This window comes from Macrobrachium rosenbergii, chromosome 34 (assembly GCF_040412425.1).
Source record: "Macrobrachium rosenbergii isolate ZJJX-2024 chromosome 34, ASM4041242v1, whole genome shotgun sequence".
Classification (NCBI taxonomy): Eukaryota; Metazoa; Arthropoda; class Malacostraca; order Decapoda; family Palaemonidae; genus Macrobrachium; species Macrobrachium rosenbergii.
Window position 1 is genome coordinate 1,180,286 of NC_089774.1, and position 22,434 is coordinate 1,202,719.

Consider the following 22,434-nt stretch of genomic DNA (forward strand, 5'->3'; position numbering starts at 1 on the left):
GTGTGGAGACTTACTGTCACTGTTGAGCCCTTGGTATCACTCTGGCTGCTCGTTGGTTAAACCAGAAATGTTTTGCTGTTTTCATTTTTCTTATAAACAATAAATACCATATCTCCAGGTCAAGTTAAATGAAGTGAAAGTGTCCACAGAAACCTGAAAACCCATCTGTCAGGACATCCCACAGAATTCATTTCAGAGATAGCAACAAATATATCAAGGCAGTTTTGATTTCTTCTCTTTTTGTTTTTCTGTTTTTGCTTTGTCTTGGATCATAGTGAAACTGTGCATAAGTACCTGTGGTGCGTTCCCTTACTCTGACGACTGGAGGTAAAAGTTTTATGCCAAAGGAGGTGCAGCCTTAAGTACTTGCGTAAACCAGGCACTTAAATCAGAGGTAACCGCTTTCTAGACATTGTTCCACCTGAGGAGCTCCGTCTGTATCAGTTCTGATAGGATCAGACCAGGCACATCACATCACTTTACTGACCATTACAATCTTTTACACTGAAGAATGAAAACGATTTAATGCAAATTTGTCAGCACTTGAAGATAACACTCTCATCTCTACAGAATTCTTAAGGACAAAACTAGTTTCAGAATGTGGAACAGCTCCAGAGTTCATGGTAGTAGACTCGGACTCTGGAATGGCGCAGGTATAATGAAATATGGGTAACGTCTCCAGTGGCACACGTGCCTTAGAATGATGTCATGATTGGGGCAGACTTCTATGCACTTTGACCATCAAAAGTCCGAACTCAAATCCAGTGAATTGTGGGCAAAATCAGGTGGAGACTGACAGACCAGCACCACAACAGCTCCAGTTTCAGAAAGAAATAGAGCAAATAAATTTAGAACAGTTTAAGCACCGACAGATCACCGCCTGTCTCACCACTTCAAAGTACACTCTCAGCACAAGAGTTGATGAGATTTCTGTCCAGGTATGATGGGAATTGAGCAGAGTGTTTTCCTCCACTCTTAAATAAGGTGCCATCTGATGTTTGGTCAATGCTTCTACCAGAACATCTGAATGACCCAGCTTTGTATGCCTATAAAACTTTGTCATCAAGTGAATTATCCAACTATAAGCTAGTTAAGATATTCTTTAATCTTGTAAAACATTACCTGAACGACAGTTCAGACTCTTATAGAGATAAGAATCAGAGACATTTGTTGGGAGAGAGGAAGTTAGAACACACCTTTGGAAGATGGCTTGATGCAGCACCCGTGAAGACATTTGAAAGGTCAAGAGATCTCATCATTGCTATTACCAGAAATCTGCCAATATTAAAGAGAGGAAAGTCATGGCTGACGAGTGAGAGTTGTCCCCACATGTTCATGGCACCTGGAATGGTGCCCAGAGGTCACAGTGATCAACTCATCCTCGATCATATGATCATTCCCGGAGAACCATCAAAAACTACTGGCGACCAAGAGTTATTCCTTCTCAGAAAAACTCAGGCAGCACCTCTGCCTCCAACAGTGCCAACAAGAGTGCTGCGCCCAAGAGGCATGGAGCCAAAATGGATGTCCAGGAAGGATGTAAGCAATGCACCCACTGTCCCAAGATGGGGAACGCCATTAACCTTTGTTTGTATTATGTGGAGTTTAAAGGTATCGGATAACCTACCCTCTTATCTAAGTTTGGTCAAATGATGGCCACATGCCAAATTTTGTCTAGATCGGTCAAGTGGTTCGGATTTCTATAGCGCACAAACATACAAACTTCCAGCAACCTTTCCTTGCCTAAATATACTTGATCATCAAGCACTTACTATGCCGTTTTAATAAAGCCTTATGTCTGTAGTTAGTTTCCAAAATGAATGACTGAATCTGGAAGTTCTGATGTCTGGTATGACAATAGTGTCTTATGTTCAATGAGATACCTTCATCCCATTAAAATACCACGTGGAATTAAAAAGGAAAAAATTCCTTTGATCTTCTTCTAGAGGATTTGTTTGGAATGTGTGAGATTTTAGGGTAAGAATAATCTAATGAATTACCAAGTTTTCTACTGATTTAACAGTGTGCATTCCTCATCCTCCCACAGGTGGACTGTGTATGCCTTCTACCCATTCAGTCCCAGGGGGCCTCAGGTCGTCAAGTTGGCTACTTATCGCCAGGATCTCTACGTGTATGAAAACAGAGAGTTGTTCCCCGATAAATATAAAAAGTAAGGCTATTTCCAGTTTCCGTCTTATAGAAAGCAGTCCTTTCAAATATCTACAAGACAATGAAGTAGTTTTCCCTTGGTTTGTAAGTTTGTCGGAAAGAAGATAAAAGTCACTAAAATGTCCCAATCTTTTTTCGCTCTGCCTCATCCCCAGCTTCCACGGGGGGGTCATCAACGTGACGAGCCTGGAGCACACGCCTCATTTCATGGCTCGAGTGGAGACCAAAGAGGACGGAGCTGAGGAGACCATCATCTATGGGTCGGATGGCATGCTCCTGCACGCCATGGAGGACAAGCTGAACTTCACGTCTTTCCTCATGCCCGCCAAGACATGGGAGGAGGTCGGTCACTCACTCACTCACTCACTCACTCACTCACTCACTCACTCATTCTCTCTCTCACTGTTCTTGTACACTGGTTGGATTCTAACTGAGATGCAGAGCATAAGGGGGAAATGCCATTTGCTTTACTTTTCTACCTATTCGGTGATGAATCAACTCGCAGAAATGAGAATTCCTTGAAAAGAGCACCAAAATTCCTTGATTTTCCTTGAGTTTCCTTAACATCCATTTCATTTTTCTTGATTTCTTCCTTGAATACTTTCAGTTATTCATATCAGGAAAAAAATAGCGGCAAAGAATGCTGACTAATTTCAAACAAATCTCCAGGGAATGGTAGAAAATGTTCACACAAGTTTATCAGCACATTACTTCCAGCAATGAAGCTGCATATTCTAATTTCCATTTTTGCTGCTGCGCTCAGTGATGGTCTCATAAAACCAGCAGTGCTGGGCTGAAACTTAGTTAAACTTGCGCTCCTTTTTGCCTTATCGATATAGGTTCTGGTTTCGCCATGACGAACTGATGAAGTTGTAGCATTTTAGCACACGAACCTTTTACGCTGCACATCTTACAAACGGCACAGCTTCCCCAACCATGGTCTGTTTCTCCAACATGATTTGTCTACCATGTGTCGAAAAATGTTTGCTCAAATTTCATGTTTGACCTCACACATTATACACTTTTCCATCTGTCCTTTATCCGTGTCACAATCATTCTCACTATTACTGGTCTTATTTGTTTCCATCTAAAAATATTGTGATGAATTCTCCGCCCAACTATCAGAAACAATATCATTATCATAATCAGTTAGATCATGGCCTGGTTTAAAAACAGATTAGGCACAATATTCATTTTATCATCAGTCATCATGGCTGCTTCACTGTGTTGTGACGATCTGGGAGAGAGAATGGAGAATGTACCTGTAAGCCACGATAGAACCTCATTCTTTCCGACACTGACTGAGCTTGGTAACAGTAACTGGACAAATACAGACCAGGGCTCTTTGAGTGTGGTGACTGTACGGAACATGTATCTATTCATATTACAGGCCCAAGACAGCAGGTCCCGTGGGTATAGCCACGGGTGACGAAGATGGAACAAATATCAGGCAGGCAGAAATGTCAGGAAATGGGCACTGCAGGCCGTGGATTTTTCCCCAGACAATGACCCCAAGGGTTTTCGGGGGTCGTTATCTAGGACTAATATTTTTTGGGGGTCATTATCTTTATGATATTTACAGTCTTTTGTTTATGTTTTTACGGTCATCCCCAACGGGCTTGTGCTAAACACTCAACAAAGGTGGATACATACCGGGTTTAAACCCTTGGGGGTCACCGTCAAGGAAAGATCCGAGGCCGTCATACAATTCTCTCATGATCACTTAAAGCCACATTGTGTATGAATAACAGAGAGCTTGTAATGCTTTCTATACTATTTACATAGTTTAGCCCGTAGTATATAATATTTGAGTATCTCAAAATGCATTTTCTAATTCAAGAGAATAAGAAATTTCTCAAGAAAATTATAATTTCGTGAATATTTCTGGCAGGTGTCCAAAGTCGGTGACAATTCCTGGAGAAACAAATAAATCCTTGAAAATTCCTTGATATATCTAACTCCTTGAAATTCTCCGTGGCGACCTTGAAATTCCTTCAGTCAAGGAAAATCCTTGAAATTCCTTCAGTCAAGGAAAATCCTTGAAATTCCTTCAGTCAAGGAAAATCCTTGAAATTCCTTCAGTCAAGGAAAATCCTTGAAATTCCTTCAGTCAAGGAAAATCCTTGAAATTCCTTCAGTCAAGGAAAATCCTTGAAATTCCTTCAGTCAAGGAAAATCCTTGAAATTCCTTCAGTCAAGGAAAATCCTTGAAATTCCTTCAGTCAAGGAAAATTCCTCTAAGTGGAAACGCTGATGCCGATACAGGCAAATATGTACAGATCATATCTATATATATACACACACACACACACATTAACTTTATCACTTGCACAGTTGTTCTGAGCATTGATACAATTACTGACAGGACCTCATTAAAACTGGATGGCAACTAGCAGAGATATTTACTCAGGGAAAGTTACAAACTTCTAGGATACCTGACAATGAGGGCTGTTAGTCCTACAAAGCTTGTAACTTTCCCTAGATAAATATCTCTGCTAGATACCATCCAGTTTTAATGAGATCCTGTCATTGATACACACACACACACACACACACACACACACACACATATATATATATATATATAGCATAGTAAGAAGGGCACTAAAGCAGACAGCTTGGTACATGGTTTTCCTTTATTCAGGGCGGCTATGTTTCGAGATCCTTGTCTCATCCTCAAGGCTGCTAAAAATACAAAGTAAAATATACAAATACAGCAAGAAGATTTAGATATATGTACAAATAAAATATGATGAAGTAAACATCAGTAAAAAGGTAAACCTAAAATAAAATTGTTAAAAAAAAAGAGAAAAAGATAGAAAAGCTTGTTCCCTCTTTGAACAATCATTCCTCGTCCACGCCCCTGTATATAGCTTAAACCACACCCCACCTTATGTTTATTGTTTTTCATACAGCAACTGAACTTCGAGGAATAAGGTCTGTTAGTAAAAATTTTCTATCTTTTTTTTTTTTTTTTTTAACAATTTTATTTTAGGTTTACCTTTTTACTGATGTTTTACTTCATCATATTTTATTTGTACATATATCCTAAATCTTCTTGCTGTATTTGTATATTTTACTTTGTATTTTTAGCCTTGAGGATGAGACAAGGATCTCGGAAACGTAGGCCGCCCTGAATAAAGGAAAACCATGTACCAAGCTGTCTGCTTTAGTGCCTTCTTGCTATTTTGCTGAGGAATAGCCTGATTTCACACCAATGTGTTCTTCCTGCTGTTATGTGGATTCTGAAATTTTACGTCCCGCCTGGTCCACCAGCTTATTCTGGACTTCATCTGCCTCACGAAACATCTCCTCGACTTTCTACCATGTTTTCCTGGATGTTCGCCTTGCTCTTCCTCGTCCGCCTCAGGTCCAGTGGTATTTTGCATTTCCGCGACCTGATCCAGCGCAGATACGACCGCCCTCTACTACTGACTTGTCGTAAATTGAGATTACTTTGAAGAAGTGGTGGAAAGCAAAACTCGACCTCGAATTCTTGCAATATTGCCAGCTCAATCAGGTCACACCTAACTTTGTTAAATTTAAATTATATAGACGTTCGTTATATAATACTAAATTCTATCATGATTCCACGTCTGCATTATTGTCTATTGAAATCTGTACCAAAGAAAAGCTTATTTCTAAACATGTCAAACCTCTACAACTTTTGTATAATGATATCCATAACCGACTCACACTTATTGATTTAATCATTTTTAACTGGTTGTTATCTAAAGATTTAAATGGCTATATTGAAAAGGTACAAAACACCCATAACAACAAACTTAAGAAACTAGGTGTCTTCAAACCGAATTTTTCTGGTAAAGGGAACAAGGTGGTTTTCAACTTCTCTGACTATAACTTAACTAAGAAAGAAGAATTTCTTTTATCTTTTGGGCTGGATTTCTGTTTACCCAACTACAAACCCTCTTACTATGAGTACTATTTGCCCTTTGAAGTACTTTTACCAAACTGAAGAACTTGCCTTTAAACGCTAACCTATCAAAATTCCAAACTGAACTGTCTGCTTTCGCACATACTAATTACCACAAACAGAAAACTAGATGGGCCCCTTTCTTTAACAAAGATGATCTAAATACCCTTCAGAAATTGAGAAAAAATAATAACTTAATATTTTCCAAACCAGATAAAGGTAATGGTACAGTTATTTTGAATAAAGTTGATTATCTCCAAAAATGCAGAATATACTCACCGATGATTCTAAATTTCAAAAATTGGTAACAAAGACTTTAAACTTATTTTTAAGAAAGAGGACAAAATTAACCGTTTTCTGAGATCTTTAAAAATAAACAGGTTATTACTCAAACTACTTATGATGAGCTTTTTCGTCACTGGATCATCTTATGGTATCATGTATGGCCTCCCAAGATACATAAAGAGAATATACCTATGAGGCCAATCCTTTCTTCATATACTACACCCAACTACAAAATTGCAAAATACATAGTCCCTCTCTTGGAAAACTCTTTCAAAATGAATTTACTGTTAACAGTTCCTTAGAATTTAAAATAATATTTTTTATGTCAAGATTCCGATTTGGTCATGGCCAGTTTTGATATAGAGTCACTATTCACTAATATACCAGTGGAGGAAACAATCGATTATATTTTTGATACTATTTTTAATGATCAGGACAATGTGTACCACGGTTTTAACCGCTTAGATTTTAAAGAGCTATTGGAGTTGGCGGTGCGGGACACGGCCTTTGTGTTTAATGATGAAGTTTACATGCAAGTGGAAGGTGTAGGAATGGGTAATCCATTAAGCTGCATTTTTGCTGATATTTTTATGCACAAATTCGAGAGAGAGCTGCTGGACAGCTGTCCTCTGTTTTCAAGCCGTTATTTTATCGCCGTTATGTTGACGACACTTTTGTCCTTTTAAAGAACGTCACCACTGTGACCAGTTTTGCAGTATGCTAATTCGCTACATAATAACATTAAATTCACTTATGAATTAGAAAATAATAACCAATTATCCTTTTTAGACACCATCGTCATCCGTGAAGAAAAGAGATTTCATACTGGTGTGTTCCGCAAGAAAACCTTTACTGGTCTTGGGCAGAATTTTTACAGTTCGTGCTTTTATAATTTTAAATTGAATTCCCTGTCCACTCTCCTCCACAGGGCCATAACACTTACATCCGACTGGCATCTTTTTCACAAGGAAATAGGTTTTCTCTATGATTATTTTAAATCCAACTGCTATCCATCCAATTTATTTTTAAAGTATGTTAAGAGAGCATTGATAAGTCCTTTCACCCTCCTGCTACCACACACTTGGCACATAAATTAACATATTATATAAGTTTTCCGTTCACGCATGACACCTCTTTCCTACCCAATCTAAAAAGGATTTTAACGAATTATTTTCCTGCAGTTGACGTGAAGCTCATATTTAAGAACCCAAGAACTATTGGCGGTATGTTTCGTCACAAAGAAAAACTGCCCCTTTAATGCAGTCCGGTGTTGTTTATTTATTTACTTGCTGTCAATGCCATTGTCAGACATACGTGGGAAACACACGCCGACTGCTTAAGGTCAGATGTGACGCACATATTGGCGTTAGCTTTCGCACTGGGTGCAAGTTGTCTAATCCCGAAACATCCAATATTAGAAACCACATAAAACTATGCAAAAGTAAAATAAACTATAATGATTTTAAGATTATACTAACTAGTCAACACGAACACCACCTCCTATTCTTGAATCGTTAGCGATCAAAAAGCTTGTTCCTCTTTGAACAATCATTCCTCGTCCACGCCCCTGTATATAGCTTAAACCACACCCCACCTTATGTTTATTGTTTTTCATACAGCAACTGAACTTCGAGGAATAAGGTCTGTTAGTAAAAAATTTTCTATCTTTTTCTTTTTTTTTTTTTAACAATTTTATTTTAGGTTTACCTTTTTACTGATGTTTTACTTCATCATATTTTATTTGTACATATATCCTAAATCTTCTTGCTGTATTTGTATATTTTACTTGTATTTTTAGCCTTGAGGATGAGACAAGGATCTCGAAACGTAGGCCGCCCTGAATAAAGGAAAACCATGTACCAAGCTGTCTGCTTTAGTGCCTTCTTGCTATTTTGCTGAGGAATAGCCTCGATTTCACACCAATGTATATATATATATATATATATATATATATACATACACAGTATACTAGCTGATCAACCCGGCGCTGCACGGGAATAACTGATTGACAACCGATAAACTTACTCTCTCTCTCCCTCACTTTTTCTCTGTTTCTCCTCCCTTACACCCCCTCTACTCTCTCACTTCCTCTCCCTCTCACTCTCTTTCTGTCACCCCCTTCCCAGCCCCCACCCCCTTTGGTGCCATTGATGTCTTACCCACAGAGTATTCTTTTCCAGAGAGTAAGCTATATGTACACCGAAATTAGGTATCATAAATTCGTAAAGTTTATTTCGTTACTAAGTCTACGGGCAGAACCAGCCCCGTTTCAGGGAAGCCCTTCCCACCCCCACCCACTTTGGTGCCCTTTGGTGCTAGTGATATCTTACACCCACACTGCTGATTTCTAGATAGTAAGACATATGTATACCAAGTTTGGTTGAAATTGCTCAATGTGTTTCAGAGTTATGCTAGAACGTACATGCACACATACATACATACATCCATTTTTATATATATAGACATCTGAATCCTCAAGGTGACAAACTATTTATCAATTATAATTCTTCTTCTGTATTATTTCCGAGGTAGGGTGAATTAGACATAAATGACATTTGTAGCTTAATGTTAGGGAATAAACACACACACATGTATATATGTGTGTGTGTGTGTGTGTGTGTGTGTGTGTGTGTGTGTGTGTGTGTGTGTGTGTACTGATTGGATACTGTCATTCAGTTTGCAGTTAATAGTGAGGTTATTTCAACTTTCCGTCGAGACAAAAGTGCTCGGAGATAGGAAAGTGTGCTTAGATTGGAGCAAGGACAGAATACGCACACGATGCTAAACATCACAAGATTTGCAGATATTCTTAACAGAACGCGCCTTTACATACCTAGAGAGTGTGTGTGTGTGTGTGTGTGTGTGTGTGTGTGTGTGTGTGTGTGTGTGTGTGTGCAGACTTGCTAATATCTACTGGTCCTTTGCAAGTTCATTTCCAGTTCATTTCAGGTGCTGCAGCTGGTGGTAGACAGGACTGCTTACATATCCCCCGTCTATTGGGAGCTGGTCCCCGATCACCTGGTGACGCATGACATGACCGTCGTGTATGAGACTGCCTACTTCGCCTTCAGCATGGCTGCCACGCCCTCCAGGCCCCACTGGTCCGGGCTCTTCCTGCCCCTGGCGAATGAGACGTGGCTGGGCATCTTCTTTGCCTGCTTTGTTGCAACGTTGGCTCTAGCTTTGGTAAGCCATTATTATTATTATTATATTATATTATATTATTATTATTATTATTATTATTATTATTATTATTATTATTATTATTATTATTATTATTAATCAAAAGCTAAACACAAAGAATTTCCTTATGCTGAGTGAAATTTATAAATATTTTACCTACAATCAAGTCCTACAAAGCGAAAATAAGCGTTTAATAAAAAAATAATAACTTTTAATTAATCGAAGCAGGTGTCCATAATACGAGCAAGGAATAAAAGGAAAGAACCGCAGTGGGTCGAAAATGATGATCTATATTTAATTTTCCTAATCATTAAATTCCTTCACTTACTGTTGTAGTGCTATACGAAAATGGACGCTTCCAGATGTAGAATGCTGGAATTCTCTTTGTCTTCAGTCACAGCCCTTAATAGCTACTTCATGAATCAGTGGATAATGAGAGATGTTTAGAGAATGTTCATAGCACATAAGCTCAAAGGATTCTTCGTAATCCATCCCTGTGCCATTGCTAGGCCACATAATGATGTTGGAGGCTTCTGTGCAGCATCAAATCCATCCAGAGTAGTCTCCTCTGCTCTTGTGTCTTGTGATCTGCTGCATTGAGGGCGTCTCTATTTTAGGAAATACACCAACACTTTCCCGAATACTCATCTCACATTCTAAAGTCAATGTTATTTGTTGTTTTTTTTTTAGTTTTCTGTAAAAGAAAACTATTGAGATGGCTCTTTGTCTGTCCGTCCGCACGTTTTCTGCCCGACCTCAGATCTTAAAAACTACTGAGGCTAGAGGGCTGCAAATTGGAATGCTGATCATCCACCCTCCAACCATCAAACATACCATATTGCAGCCCTATAGCCTCCTTAGTAGTTTTTATTTTATTTAAAGTTAAAGTTAGCCATAATCGTACTTCTGGCGCAGCTATAGGTACCAACAACACAGGCCATCACCGGACTGTGGCTGAAAGTTCCATAGGCCGCGGCTAAGAGTTTCATGAACCGTGGCTCAAAGTTTCATACAGCATTATACGCTGTATAGAAAACTCGACTGCGTCGAGAAAACTTGTTTAATATAGAGATTAGCATGCGATGCTGAACGACTGGGATGGCTTCCACAAAAGACAACAGAAGTAGTTCCTTCCCGAGAAAGTTCCCCATTTAAGAAATATCCAAGAAAACTGGTGGTTGTTGGTGCTGAGTAGCACACTGAAAATCTTGCTCATTGCTTTAATTTTCTTGTTAATGATATTCACATTTATAACTGCAAAATAAACTTACAACTGAAACTGAACAGGAAATCACACATTTTGAAGGTGTAAATATCTGTAAGAAAAGAAGAAGATTCTAATGAGAAGAGACAAACACAAGCAAAAGGGAAAGAACCGAGAAATACCAATGACACTGAAAAGAGGCAGAATTTAAGCTTCGTGGAGTTTCTGGAATAGTCACCTTTTACACAAAGGTTGAAACAAATCATTCCATTGAGGACATACATTTCAAACGGAGAATGACAGATATCTCAGATGAACAAACAACACAGTTGTAAGACTTTGTACTTTGAAAAAAATCATGTTGTATATTTATGTAAAAAAGCGCTGGGACCTATGAGGTCATTCAGCGCTGAAAGGGAAATTGAGAATAGAAGGTTTGAAAGGTGTAACAGGAGGAAAACCTCAAAGCAGTTGCACTGTGGAACGACTGTTAGGAGAGGGTTGAGGAAAGCAAGATGGAAGAGAGATAATATGAACGAAGGTACAGCAAAAGGAATGAAAGGGGTTACGGCTGGTGGCTGAAGGGACGCTATGAAGAGCCTTAAGTAATGCCTACAGTGCACCAGGTGAAGTGTTCTGACAGCACTACTTCCCTACGGGGGAGAGTTTTAGCCAAATCAGCCACTGTTACGACTGGTACAATATTATCGAATCCCCCCCCCCCCACCGCACTCACTGCTTGGAAATGAATTCACGGGGGGAGCACTATGCACGTGTCCATTCATGAAAAATAATGATAAAATCATTATATTGAAGATTTAGACAATAATAACATAAATAAGAAATATAAACACGGGAAAATAAAAAAATCTATTAATAAATATATTATATATATATATATATATATATATATATATATATATATATATATATATATATATACGTACTGTACTATATGTATATGAAAATTGGTGGCCCCACGAAATTTTTCTGGATCGGCTAATGGTGCCCTCCACTGACACTGCTTCTTTGGTTAAGAGCATTTTTTAGATGGTTTTGAAATGCTTGCAATTCTACTCATTATTTTCAGCTTATTTATGTACTATATTTCGTTAGTATTCCGAATTTCAGGCTGTGAACGAGACGTTAGGAGAAAGTCCCTGAGTGAAATAACTCTTCGGGAATGGACAGTGAAGCGGGAGATGCTTGCAGATGAAGCATTTACTGGCTGGAGACAGTGAAGGGAAAACGCAAAAAGTGGCGGAAGAGTTTGGAAGTTCTTGTAAGAGAAAGTTATAATGACGTATGAGCAACAATGAGGTTATGAGGGCCAAATGAAACCAGGTAGATGGAGACACTTAGATGAGAGCAGGATTCGAGTCCTTGATGAGGCAAAGCAAGGAAGGCAACAGGTGTGTACAGGAAAAAAAAACAAGTAAAAAATGGGCTGAAGTTTTCTCGGCGCAATCGAGTTTTCTGTACAGCGTATAATGCTGTATGAAACTCTCAGCCACGGCTCATGAAACTCTCAGATGCGGCCCACGAAACTCTCAGCCATGGCCCGGTGGCAGCCAGTGTTTTTGGCAGCTATAGCGCTGCCAGACGCACGATCATGGCTAATTTTAACCTTAAATAAAATAAGAACTGTTGAGGTTACAGGGCTGCAATGATTGATGATTGGAGGGTGAATGATCAACATACCAATTTGCAACCCTCTAGCCTCAGTAGCTTTTAAGATCTGAGAGCGGACAGAAAAAGTGGGGACAAAAAAGTGAGGACGGACAGACAAAGCCGGCACAATAATTTTCTTTTCAGAAAACCAAAATGGGGAAGGGGAAGAATACGATTGTTTGGTGTTCTGCTAGTATGTTTCTGAAGCGATGGAATGAAATGAGCTAAAAATTGCCTGGCTCGTAAGAGTCTGGTATTGTAGTCACCCAAATCAGAATTGGCAGAGTTTCATAATTTTTCGATCACCTGCCTGATGCACGATTCATGCCTGATTAATCTATTTTTCTGTTTGACGATGGAAGAAATCTTATGCAATTACGTTAAAAACAGTCACGGTAATCTTTAGAACATCATGCTATATATTATTGCGTAAAAATATTTTCCATACAGAAAAATTGATGTGAACGAAACGAAGTGATGAAAAACGTCATATCACAACCACTGACATAATACAGTGTTGCCACATTTCCACACCACTGGCTTCCATGCTCGCCTAAATTTTAAAGTCATTCAACCATCGGTAAAATCTAATGTATATAAAATGGTATATGCTTTCCCTCACAGTCTAAAGATCATTTCCCATAAACTTCCCCCAAGTTAATCACAATCACGTTTTACATTTATTAAAACAATTTTAAATAGATTTCAATTACCTTCATTAGATGGAACCCTAAAGCTGCTGTCACTCTGTTGTCGTTTGCATTTGACGCGTCAATCAAAACATTGCTTGATCGACTTCTGCTCTTCATGAATCGGCGCAAACAACTATTCTTTGATGGCTCTTTATTCAGTCACTATTATAAAAACATATAAATATGCAAACGGCTGAGAATATAGGTCAATGAATCATATAAGAAACTAATATATCTGACCACAATAAACCCCTAAAAAGAGTGTGGAAATTTTTTCCACACTTGGCGTGGCAGACAGTAAAATGGCGACCCCACTTCTGCACCCGATCATCTTGTGCATCAAAACTTCCACACTGGAGGCCACATTTCCATGTTTCGGCAATACTGGGCGCAGCAGCAAAGCAACTTCCAAATGCTTATGCTGTCACGAAGATTTAGTTGACAATAAAATTAGAATCTGTGGACTCGCAAGTATATATTGTCCTTACTTGGCAAAATAATTATTTTTGATACGTTGAATAAATCTACTTGATTCCAATTTAATTAATTTGAATGTAACATCTTTGAAAGGAAATATTTATTATTAAGTAAATAATCTGGCACCTGCAAATGGCAATATTTCCATAACGAACAATGAATTAAGAAACTATGACAATTCTTCATTGGCCGACTGTACAAGTTTCCTTCAGATGTATTCATCAGTGATTCAGCAGTTCAGATATAAATGTGGCAGTGACCACTGTTTCGTGGTATACATATATATATATATATATATATATATATATATATATATATATATATATATATATATATATATATATATATATATATATATATATATCAGTAAAACTAATAGATTATCTGAAATTTTCTGTGTTTTCCATGTACTGGATACAATGGGACAGCATTCATAACTTGCCTATGATTTGCTCAAGATCCCCAAGCAGCCAACATCCACACATAATCTCCAAAGGAAGTGATTCTTGCACGCACTCTCTCGCTTTCTGGGCGTGAAGGCCTTCCTTTCTAGTACTTGTGGAGATCTTGGCGAAAGGAATCCTTTGCTTGCATTCACAGACCAAAGGACCACCAAAGAATTCTTCGCACCTTCGCAGGAAACTCAGCATGTTACCGTCCTTGATCTTCTTCCATTTCAATCATAAAAGACGAAAGCTGTCAAGCTTATCTGGTGTCCAGATGGCTTCATTTTCTACACCAAACTACTGGTTCCATGAGTGTCCTTGCTTTTAGTTTTGACTGAACTGTGCGTCCTTTAAATATACTTTATATTATTCTAACTTTCTTTACAATAACTTACACCTTTTTTAACTTTCAGATTTTCTATGTGAAGGAGAGGGGCAGAGTTTCTTCTGCGCTGAGCGCCTTGGGGGAGTCTGCGTACGAAATCATAGCCACTTTGCTAGACCAGAACTTCAATGTTCTCCTTCCTGTGTCGGCGACTGGGCGCATACTGATGTTGTCTTGGCTGATCTTCGTATTCATTATCAGTGCAGTGTACAGAGCAAATCTTAAAGCTTACCTCATGAAGCCTAGTCCCCCACTTCGAGCAGAAACGGTGGAGGAACTGGTGGAGGTTGTCGATAAGTGAGTTGTGGTTTTAAGCTAAATCTTCCTCAAGGTTTTACTGTTAGTCGTCCGACATGTATAGTCAAAGACACACACCTATATACCACATCCCCATTGAAATGGACGAACGTATTTTCATAGATGGTAAATAAAATTACAAAGCACTGTTAAAAGTTTGAACACGGAAACTTGGTGTTTCATAAAAAAAAAAAAATTAGTCACTTTGCGAAATATCTTCGCGGATATTATTCACCCTAGGTACTACAGTTTAGACCTCTTATCACAATATGTAATTTAGGCCCCGAATGGGTCTGATGCAATTATGTTCGATAACGTTTCATTATAGGCATATAGATGAATCCTGTGGTAATAAAGAGAAGATAGGCCTATTGAGGTTATCCTTATATTCCCCACTTCTTCCCACAAGGCACAAGAACAGTCAATGTCCTTTGTCCATTACTTTCTAGCTTTATCACACACAACCCATGCACAGCCTCACTGATGTTTCATTTCCAATTCCTTCTGTTGTACTTTTACCCATTTCTAAGCTAGTGAACTCAGTGTGAAGTAGCAGGACGTGTATCTAAGGGAAGTGAAGGAAACTTTCTCTTGTTACCTCGTTGGATGAAACCAAATCTCCTGGAACTACTGTAGTTTTAGTAATGTAACTCAGACACTTACAAATCCTGTCCCTTCTCCTACCATTCAGTTTACGAACCCTATACAGTACTTAAATCCTTGAAGATGAGAAATGTTCATTAATGTTATGTGTGTATATAACAAGCATCAATATTTTATTCTATTTTATTTTTTTTTTTGTAAATGAGCAGCATTCAGTCCTAACAGTGAAGCTAAAAGGTGACAGGAAAATACCGAGGCATGCCCATCCGGAGCCTCCTTGACACTGGAGAACATAATATCATTAGTTCAGGAGCCTTCCTCACCTCTATAGAATTGCAAGCCACCAAAATCTCCCCAAGAAGATGACCACTTTTCCCACTTTTACCTTTTCTTAGCATATTCATCACTCGGGAATCTTAGGAAATCATTCTATTGCTTTTTTATCGTTATGCTGTGTTCGGTTAGGTGATCCTTTGGCTCCACTTCTCTCTGTAAGCTAATTAGAGGTTTCTTTCTTAACTGACTAGTCTCATAGTTGCAGTCGATAGTGCTGCAGTCATCATTCCCACTATCCATATTGATAAAGTTCAAGGCATTTTCTATACAAGTTTCAATACCTTTTCATCTACTGCTCTTTCTCTTCCTGACTTCCCAAAAACGATAAAAGGACCGAAATCACTTACACGAGGCTGCAGTGGTTTGGATCGGGAGGTAGAGCGGGACTTTTCAGAACCGGCAGCAGAATGCTTCCTACATTTCTTTTCAGTTTTAGTGACCCAGTTGAATGCGACTTAATAAGAAGGGTAATCAAGTCTCCTCTGGCAGTGATCCAGCTTCATTTGCATAACCATCCCTTTTGCTTTTTTTATTAGAAAGAAAGAAAATGAGGTCGAATAATGTGAAGACCTTTATTATCCTTTTAATGAAGCAACAAAACTTGCTTATCTTGGGGGACTTTTTATTTATGCCTGTGCTTCTATCATTCGCTGGAATCCCATTATAGTCTTCATGTAAGCAAAGTTAAATGAAATATCACAATGAACCATCACCTTATTTTTTTATCACTGTGAGTTCTGATATTCTATGTTGTCATTACATAGTTCTTGTTTCCCTCCTTCCCTCTCTCTGCCTCCTCCTTGGTTTCAGGGTCACAGCCGAGTCCTACTTGCATTCCACCAAATTGTTCTTCAGAGTGTCGGATTATCCCCCCTACAAGAAATTGGGGGATTTGATGGAAATCGGCTACGAGACGTCTGAGGGGATGCAGACGGCGGTGGACAACAAAAGGTATGGTGTGTGTGTATGTGTGTGTGTGAAGGCTTTCTGTACGCTTGCTAATTAATACTTGCACATTCGAACTGTGGTGAAGATACATTGAATACAATGTGCAGTTCCTACAAAGCAATCTCTGCTGCTGTTTGCTGTGAATGTTGACTCTGAGTGATTCACAACAAATTCAGACATGTGCACACACATACACATTGACTCAGAGGTTAAACTGTAGCTGGACATAACAGAAGGACATTTTCCGTTGGAGTCAATTCCATTCCCAAAAGAGGTTCAGATGACTCGCGCTCATATAACTCCACAAGGAACTAAAGTCAATTTAAATCCAGTCTTTGTCCACATGCGAGTTACTGATGTGAACTCTGTGAATTACTTCATTATCGTCATTCTGGTTATTTGCTAATCCTCTGACCATGACATTTTTTAACTACAAGTTATCAGTTTTTGTCTTTGTTCATCTTCGATTTATTTTGATTTTTTTTTGTAAACATTTCTTTTCATCTCTCGCTTGCCTCTTTTGTGAGAGAGCCGTTTATCAGTGTTGCCAGTTTACGTAGATATAATTATGAAGTGTAAACCCCATGTTATCATGAAAAGTTCCTGGTTAGTCACGAGTGCATAATAAAAATAAACTCATATATATATATATATATATATATATATATATATATATATATATATATATATATATATATACATATATATATATATATATATATATATATATATATATATATATATATATATATATTTACATATATACATACATATATATATACACAGATATATAGATATATATATATATATATATATATATATATATATATATATATATATATATATACAGTAACCCCCGTATTTATGTGGGATGAATACCGCATCCCCTCCCCACGAATAGCTAAAATCCGCGAATACTTAAAACCCCTCTAAAAAACTTAGAACTGCCTATTTTGATAGTTTAAACACAAAAAACCTCTAAAAATGCTTGTACCTGAGTATTTTAAGTTCTATCACAAAAAGTGCATTTAGTCATGAAAATTATATGAAAATACAGTAATTAGTGAATATTTCTCAATGAAAAATACCGCGAATGGGCAAATTTTCCGCAAATAATGTGTATATACGTTCCACAGGGAAATCCACGAATAGGTGAGTCTGCGAATAATGGGACTGCGAATACGGGGGTTTACTGTGTGTATATATATTTTATATATATATATATATATATATATATATATATATATATATATATATATATAAAATGTGTGCATGTGTCCTTAGGGTAATCAACTTCATCTCAGAAGGCTTTCTGAGACCACGAGGGCTGTTAACATCTTCTAGACAAAGCCTCTGTTAGTGAAGAAGGTTTATTGTGAGCACAATAACACAGTTACTGCTATCATGATAAAAAAGATCTAACAGCACCAAGTCTTCTCAAAAACTTGGACTCTCACCAACACCTCCTCCTCCTCCTCCTCCTCCCTGATCATCAGTATGACAGACTGTTCCTTCTTTTTGGAAACAGGGCAGCCCACGTTGATTTCCTGAAGCACATGAATCACGTTTTGGTGGACAAGTTCACGAGGCCAGACGGAACAACCGCTCTGTACATCGGGAAGACGAAGATTGTCCACTTCCCTGCGTGCATGCCCATCCCTCACGACCTGCCCTTTCTGCCCCACCTGGATCACATCATCATGGAGGTTGTTGAGGTACTGGCCGTTATTTGGTACTGAAGTTGTTCAGTAGTTTTTCTGACTTTCCTTCTCCTTCTGTTACTGAAAGTGGCAAACGTTCTAGCCGTTTTCCGGTGGCTATTTTTTTTTATGTGGAGCACTGCAAGTAATTAAGTCATTGTATATTTTGAGCCGGAGGGATATTATATAGTTATTCATTCAGCCCTCACGTTCTAACAGTTTCGTATAGATGCTACAAGTAATCTGTGAAATCAAAGTATTTACAATAATATACAGTGCAGGAGAGAGAGAGAGAGAGAGAGAGAGAGAGAGAGAGAGAGAGAGAGAGAGAGAGAGAGAGTTATGCTTTAGTAGAACATGGAGAACCAACTTTCAGAAAAGAATGAAACTCCATTCCCATTCTATTCAACCCTCAGTTGCTGCATGAACTCTTGTGTCCTCAGGCGGGACTGATGGAAAAATGGTACAACGACGAGATAGAAGTAGCCCGAAGGAAAAGCCTGCGGCAGCAGAGAGAGTACCGGGAGGAGCTCCAGAGGAACAACGAAATGGCGGACGCGGAGACGAGTTCCGAGGACGGAGAAGGCGCTGGAAGCCTCACATTAGGACACCTGACAGGTCCCTTCATCCTCTTCGCTGGCGGAGTAGTTGTGTCCACAAGTCTGTTTCTGGCTGAAGTTGGAAGTCAAATGATTCTCGGCTAGTGATCGGAATAAGCGGATTCTTTGGTGAAGGATTGCATGGCTTTCGTTGGGTGATAGTAATGATCAGATTTTGCCTTCAACCGGTGGCTAACTACATATTACTTCAGTCAAATAAAGTCCCAAGATGCATTCAGTCGTGTTTCTGACACAAGTGTTCGGAGAAGTCCTTTCAAATGCAAGAAACGTGATTTGTCAGTCTCAGTCGGCCTACATTGCGTCAACGTATTCATGCAAATCTCTTGACAAATCTCAAAATAACTCAACACATATGCACACACTCTCCCACACATGCACTCACATGCATACCAATGGCAGTGATCTGTTCATTACAGATCACCGGGTCAGTTCCTTATCCCACCTGAAAGACACTTCCTTTTAAAGGATATACAGAGTGTATATATATATATATATATATATATATATATATATATATATATATATATATATATATATATATATATATATATATATATATATATATATATATATATATATATATATATATATATAGGAGCCTCGATGGCACAGTCAATTACAGCAGCAGCTTCGGACTTCAGTAGAGGTCTGTGGCGCTGGTTCAAATCTGAGCCGACTGATCAGAGAGGCGGACAATTTGCTATCCGTAGACATCCCGGGATTATGTATGTAATCAACGGATAGGCTTGCTTAAAAAGCAAATGGGTGTTACAGACTAAATACACACACAAAACAAAGCCACTACAACATCTTCTAAAAACATAACAAACATCTCACATGTCTCGAACTCTCGACCTACCCGCGCAACAACTTCTCGCTGCTGGGAGAAAGGGCGTTGGGTCTGGTATGATACATGTAACATACGCTACCAGGGTCTAAGCGATGTCAGGCAGGGCAGCCGATTGAGACTACGGTCTACCCCAAAGCCAAATCAAAAAGTCCTTCAAAAAGAAGGCATCGTGCTTACCCCATACAAAAATGGGAAAAAAAAGCACGTTAAAGAAGAAGAAGAAGAAGAAGAAGAAGATGATACAGTATATATATACATATATATATATATATATATAATCCAATAAAAGTAGCCCATAAAAACACCAAAAGGGTAGACTGTATAGCGTTATATTTCGAAGAGAACTGTCTTCCTCAACGGACAGATAATGAATGGATTAAGATGTACAGAACAGTGCCATTCATACAGTTGAAAGAATGTTCCAGAAGTCGGCCGCCACGTCACTCCTGTTGACAGCTTCTCTTGAATCTTGTTAACTGCTTGTTGGAGGGAGGAAGATTTTATCACTGAGATCTGAACCCCAGGCTCCTTTTGAGAGGTTCATCGTATTTCTTGTTCAGTCGGTGCGGATTCTACCATCTGACTTTGGAACCAACAAATGCTGCTATAATTTATACGTGACATATTCCAATTTACTCGATGATTATGATTATTTATGTGGTTAAAAATAGCCAATATCTGTTGGCCATATTTTACTGAACGTTTGTGTCGTATTAGTTTTTAGGAAAGTGATTTACCAGTAAATCCAATATAGGTTTTGTCACAGTCAAGGCAAGTGCATTATTTATTGTGAAATAAGATTTACGAAAATGAAAAACAAATTTCTTGTTTATACATGTAATAAACTTCTAGAACAAAAGTAAACCTAAATTAATATATAACATGACGTATATCAGATATCGAATGTAACTCTTTCATCAGAATTTAATTACAAGAAGTACACTGCTCTCAAACATTCTTTCTCTCTCTCTCTCTCTCTCACATACATATATTATGCATATAAATTTACACTATATATATAAACATATATATATATATATATATATATATATATATATATATATATATATATATATATATACATATATTTATATATATTTGTATATAACGAAAGAAAGAAAGCACAAAACCGGACATGAACAGATCCTGAAAATGCGAAGCAAGGGGTTCCCACCATCCCGAAAAAATAAATGTTGCGCTTTTGGGCTGCAGTCAAATAATCAACGCAGCTGGGTCCTGGAAAATGATGAAATATATATTCAGCCACAAAAATAAACAAGAGAGAGAGAGAGAGAGAGAGAGAGAGTTCTCGAAATCTCCAAATCTATAAAACATTCATCACATCTTTACATAGTGCATCGATATACTTGTAGTTGTTTTGACAATTGTGTTATAAATTTCGAATATCTCGTATTTTAGCGATTAACGTAGTTTACAAAGACCGCTATGTCAACATTTGGTTATTTTCAATGTCTCCCCATGTTTCAGCGACCATTATTTCCCATATTTTCTTTTGATTTTCACCGCTCCCTCTCTGCATCAAAACAGAACAGTTTTTACATTTTTATTGTTTTCAGTTTTGCATCTGACTTTGTGCTGTGAAGCGACAATCTCTCTCTCTTTTTTTTTTTCCACCGTCACATTTTCCTGATCTGTACTTTGATGGACCTGAATACACAGTACAGTGTGTTTCAAGTCTCTCTGTGGAAAGCAGTCACATCAGTTCTTATTCATACAATAATGTCCACAATTTTTTGTCTTCGCTGAGAGGGCGTCGTCAGACATCATTGTCACAAAAGCCTCGAATTGAATTGAATACAGAATTGAGGCCAAAGGCCAAGCACTGGGACCTATGAGGTCATTCATCGCTGAGACGGAATTGGCAGTAAAAGGTCTGAAAGGTGTAACAGGAGGAAAACCTCAAAAAAGTTGAAGCACTATGAATCAACTGTTAGGAGAGGGTGGAAATTAAGACGGAAGAAAGAGAACATGAAAGGAGGTACAGTAAAAGGAACGAAAAAGGTTGCAGCTAGAGGCCGAAGGCCGGCTGCAAAGAAATATGAATAATGCCTACAGTACACCACATGAGGTGCACTGACGGCGCTAACCCGCTACAGGGACACAAGCCTCGAGTCGACGACATGATGACAAAACGGCGACGCTAATAACAACTCGGAATGAGTCACGTGAAGAGCAGACGGTGCTCCTCCTCCTCCTCCTCCTCCTCCTTCGTCTCTGAACTGTGTCCATCCTCCTTTCAGGCTCCTCCTCTGGACGAATGAGCAACTCTCTCTCTCTCTCTCTCTCTCTCAAAGGCTGAACTATGTCCCTCCTTCCTTCCTTCATTCCCGGTGTAAACAAGAACAGGGTAGTGCCATTATTGTCTCATCTGGTGTACTAAGGCATTACTTTCGGTTTTTTACAGTGTGCCTCTCGGCCCCTGGCTGCAACCCCTTTCGTTCTCTCTACTTCTTTCTATTCTCTTCTTCCGTCTCTTTCTCAATCTTCTCTAACAATTGATTCATAGTGCAACTCTTCCTCCTGTTACTCAACCTTTCAAAGCTTTTACAATTTCCATTTCAGGCAAGTGCGGCCTTTGGAACTGACTCTCAAGAACACCGAAAGGAAATCAGA

General features: G+C 38.5%; 1 protein-coding gene across 1 annotated transcript; it reads left to right on the top strand.

The window, feature by feature from the left end:
* The first annotated feature begins 1,820 nt into the window (after positions 1-1,820).
* LOC136855988 (uncharacterized) lies at positions 1,821-19,034 on the top strand. The gene is made up of 7 exons (XM_067133537.1): positions 1,821-1,849; positions 2,048-2,170; positions 2,325-2,511; positions 9,338-9,574; positions 14,475-14,743; positions 18,159-18,345; positions 18,774-19,034. The coding sequence occupies exons 1-7, from the start codon at positions 1,821-1,823 to the stop codon at positions 19,032-19,034; spliced, it is 1,293 nt and encodes a 430-aa protein (XP_066989638.1).
* Positions 19,035-22,434: the final 3,400 nt, after the last annotated feature.

Bases quoted from the DNA above. Each gene is read 5' to 3' on its own strand.
- LOC136855988 (XM_067133537.1), top strand. From the start codon at position 1,821: ATGACTGAATCTGGAAGTTCTGATGTCTG. The intron at 2,171-2,324 runs GTAAGGCTATTT...CCTCATCCCCAG, and splicing joins TTCCCCGATAAATATAAAAA to CTTCCACGGGGGGGTCATCA. The intron at 9,575-14,474 runs GTAAGCCATTAT...TTTAACTTTCAG, and splicing joins CAACGTTGGCTCTAGCTTTG to ATTTTCTATGTGAAGGAGAG.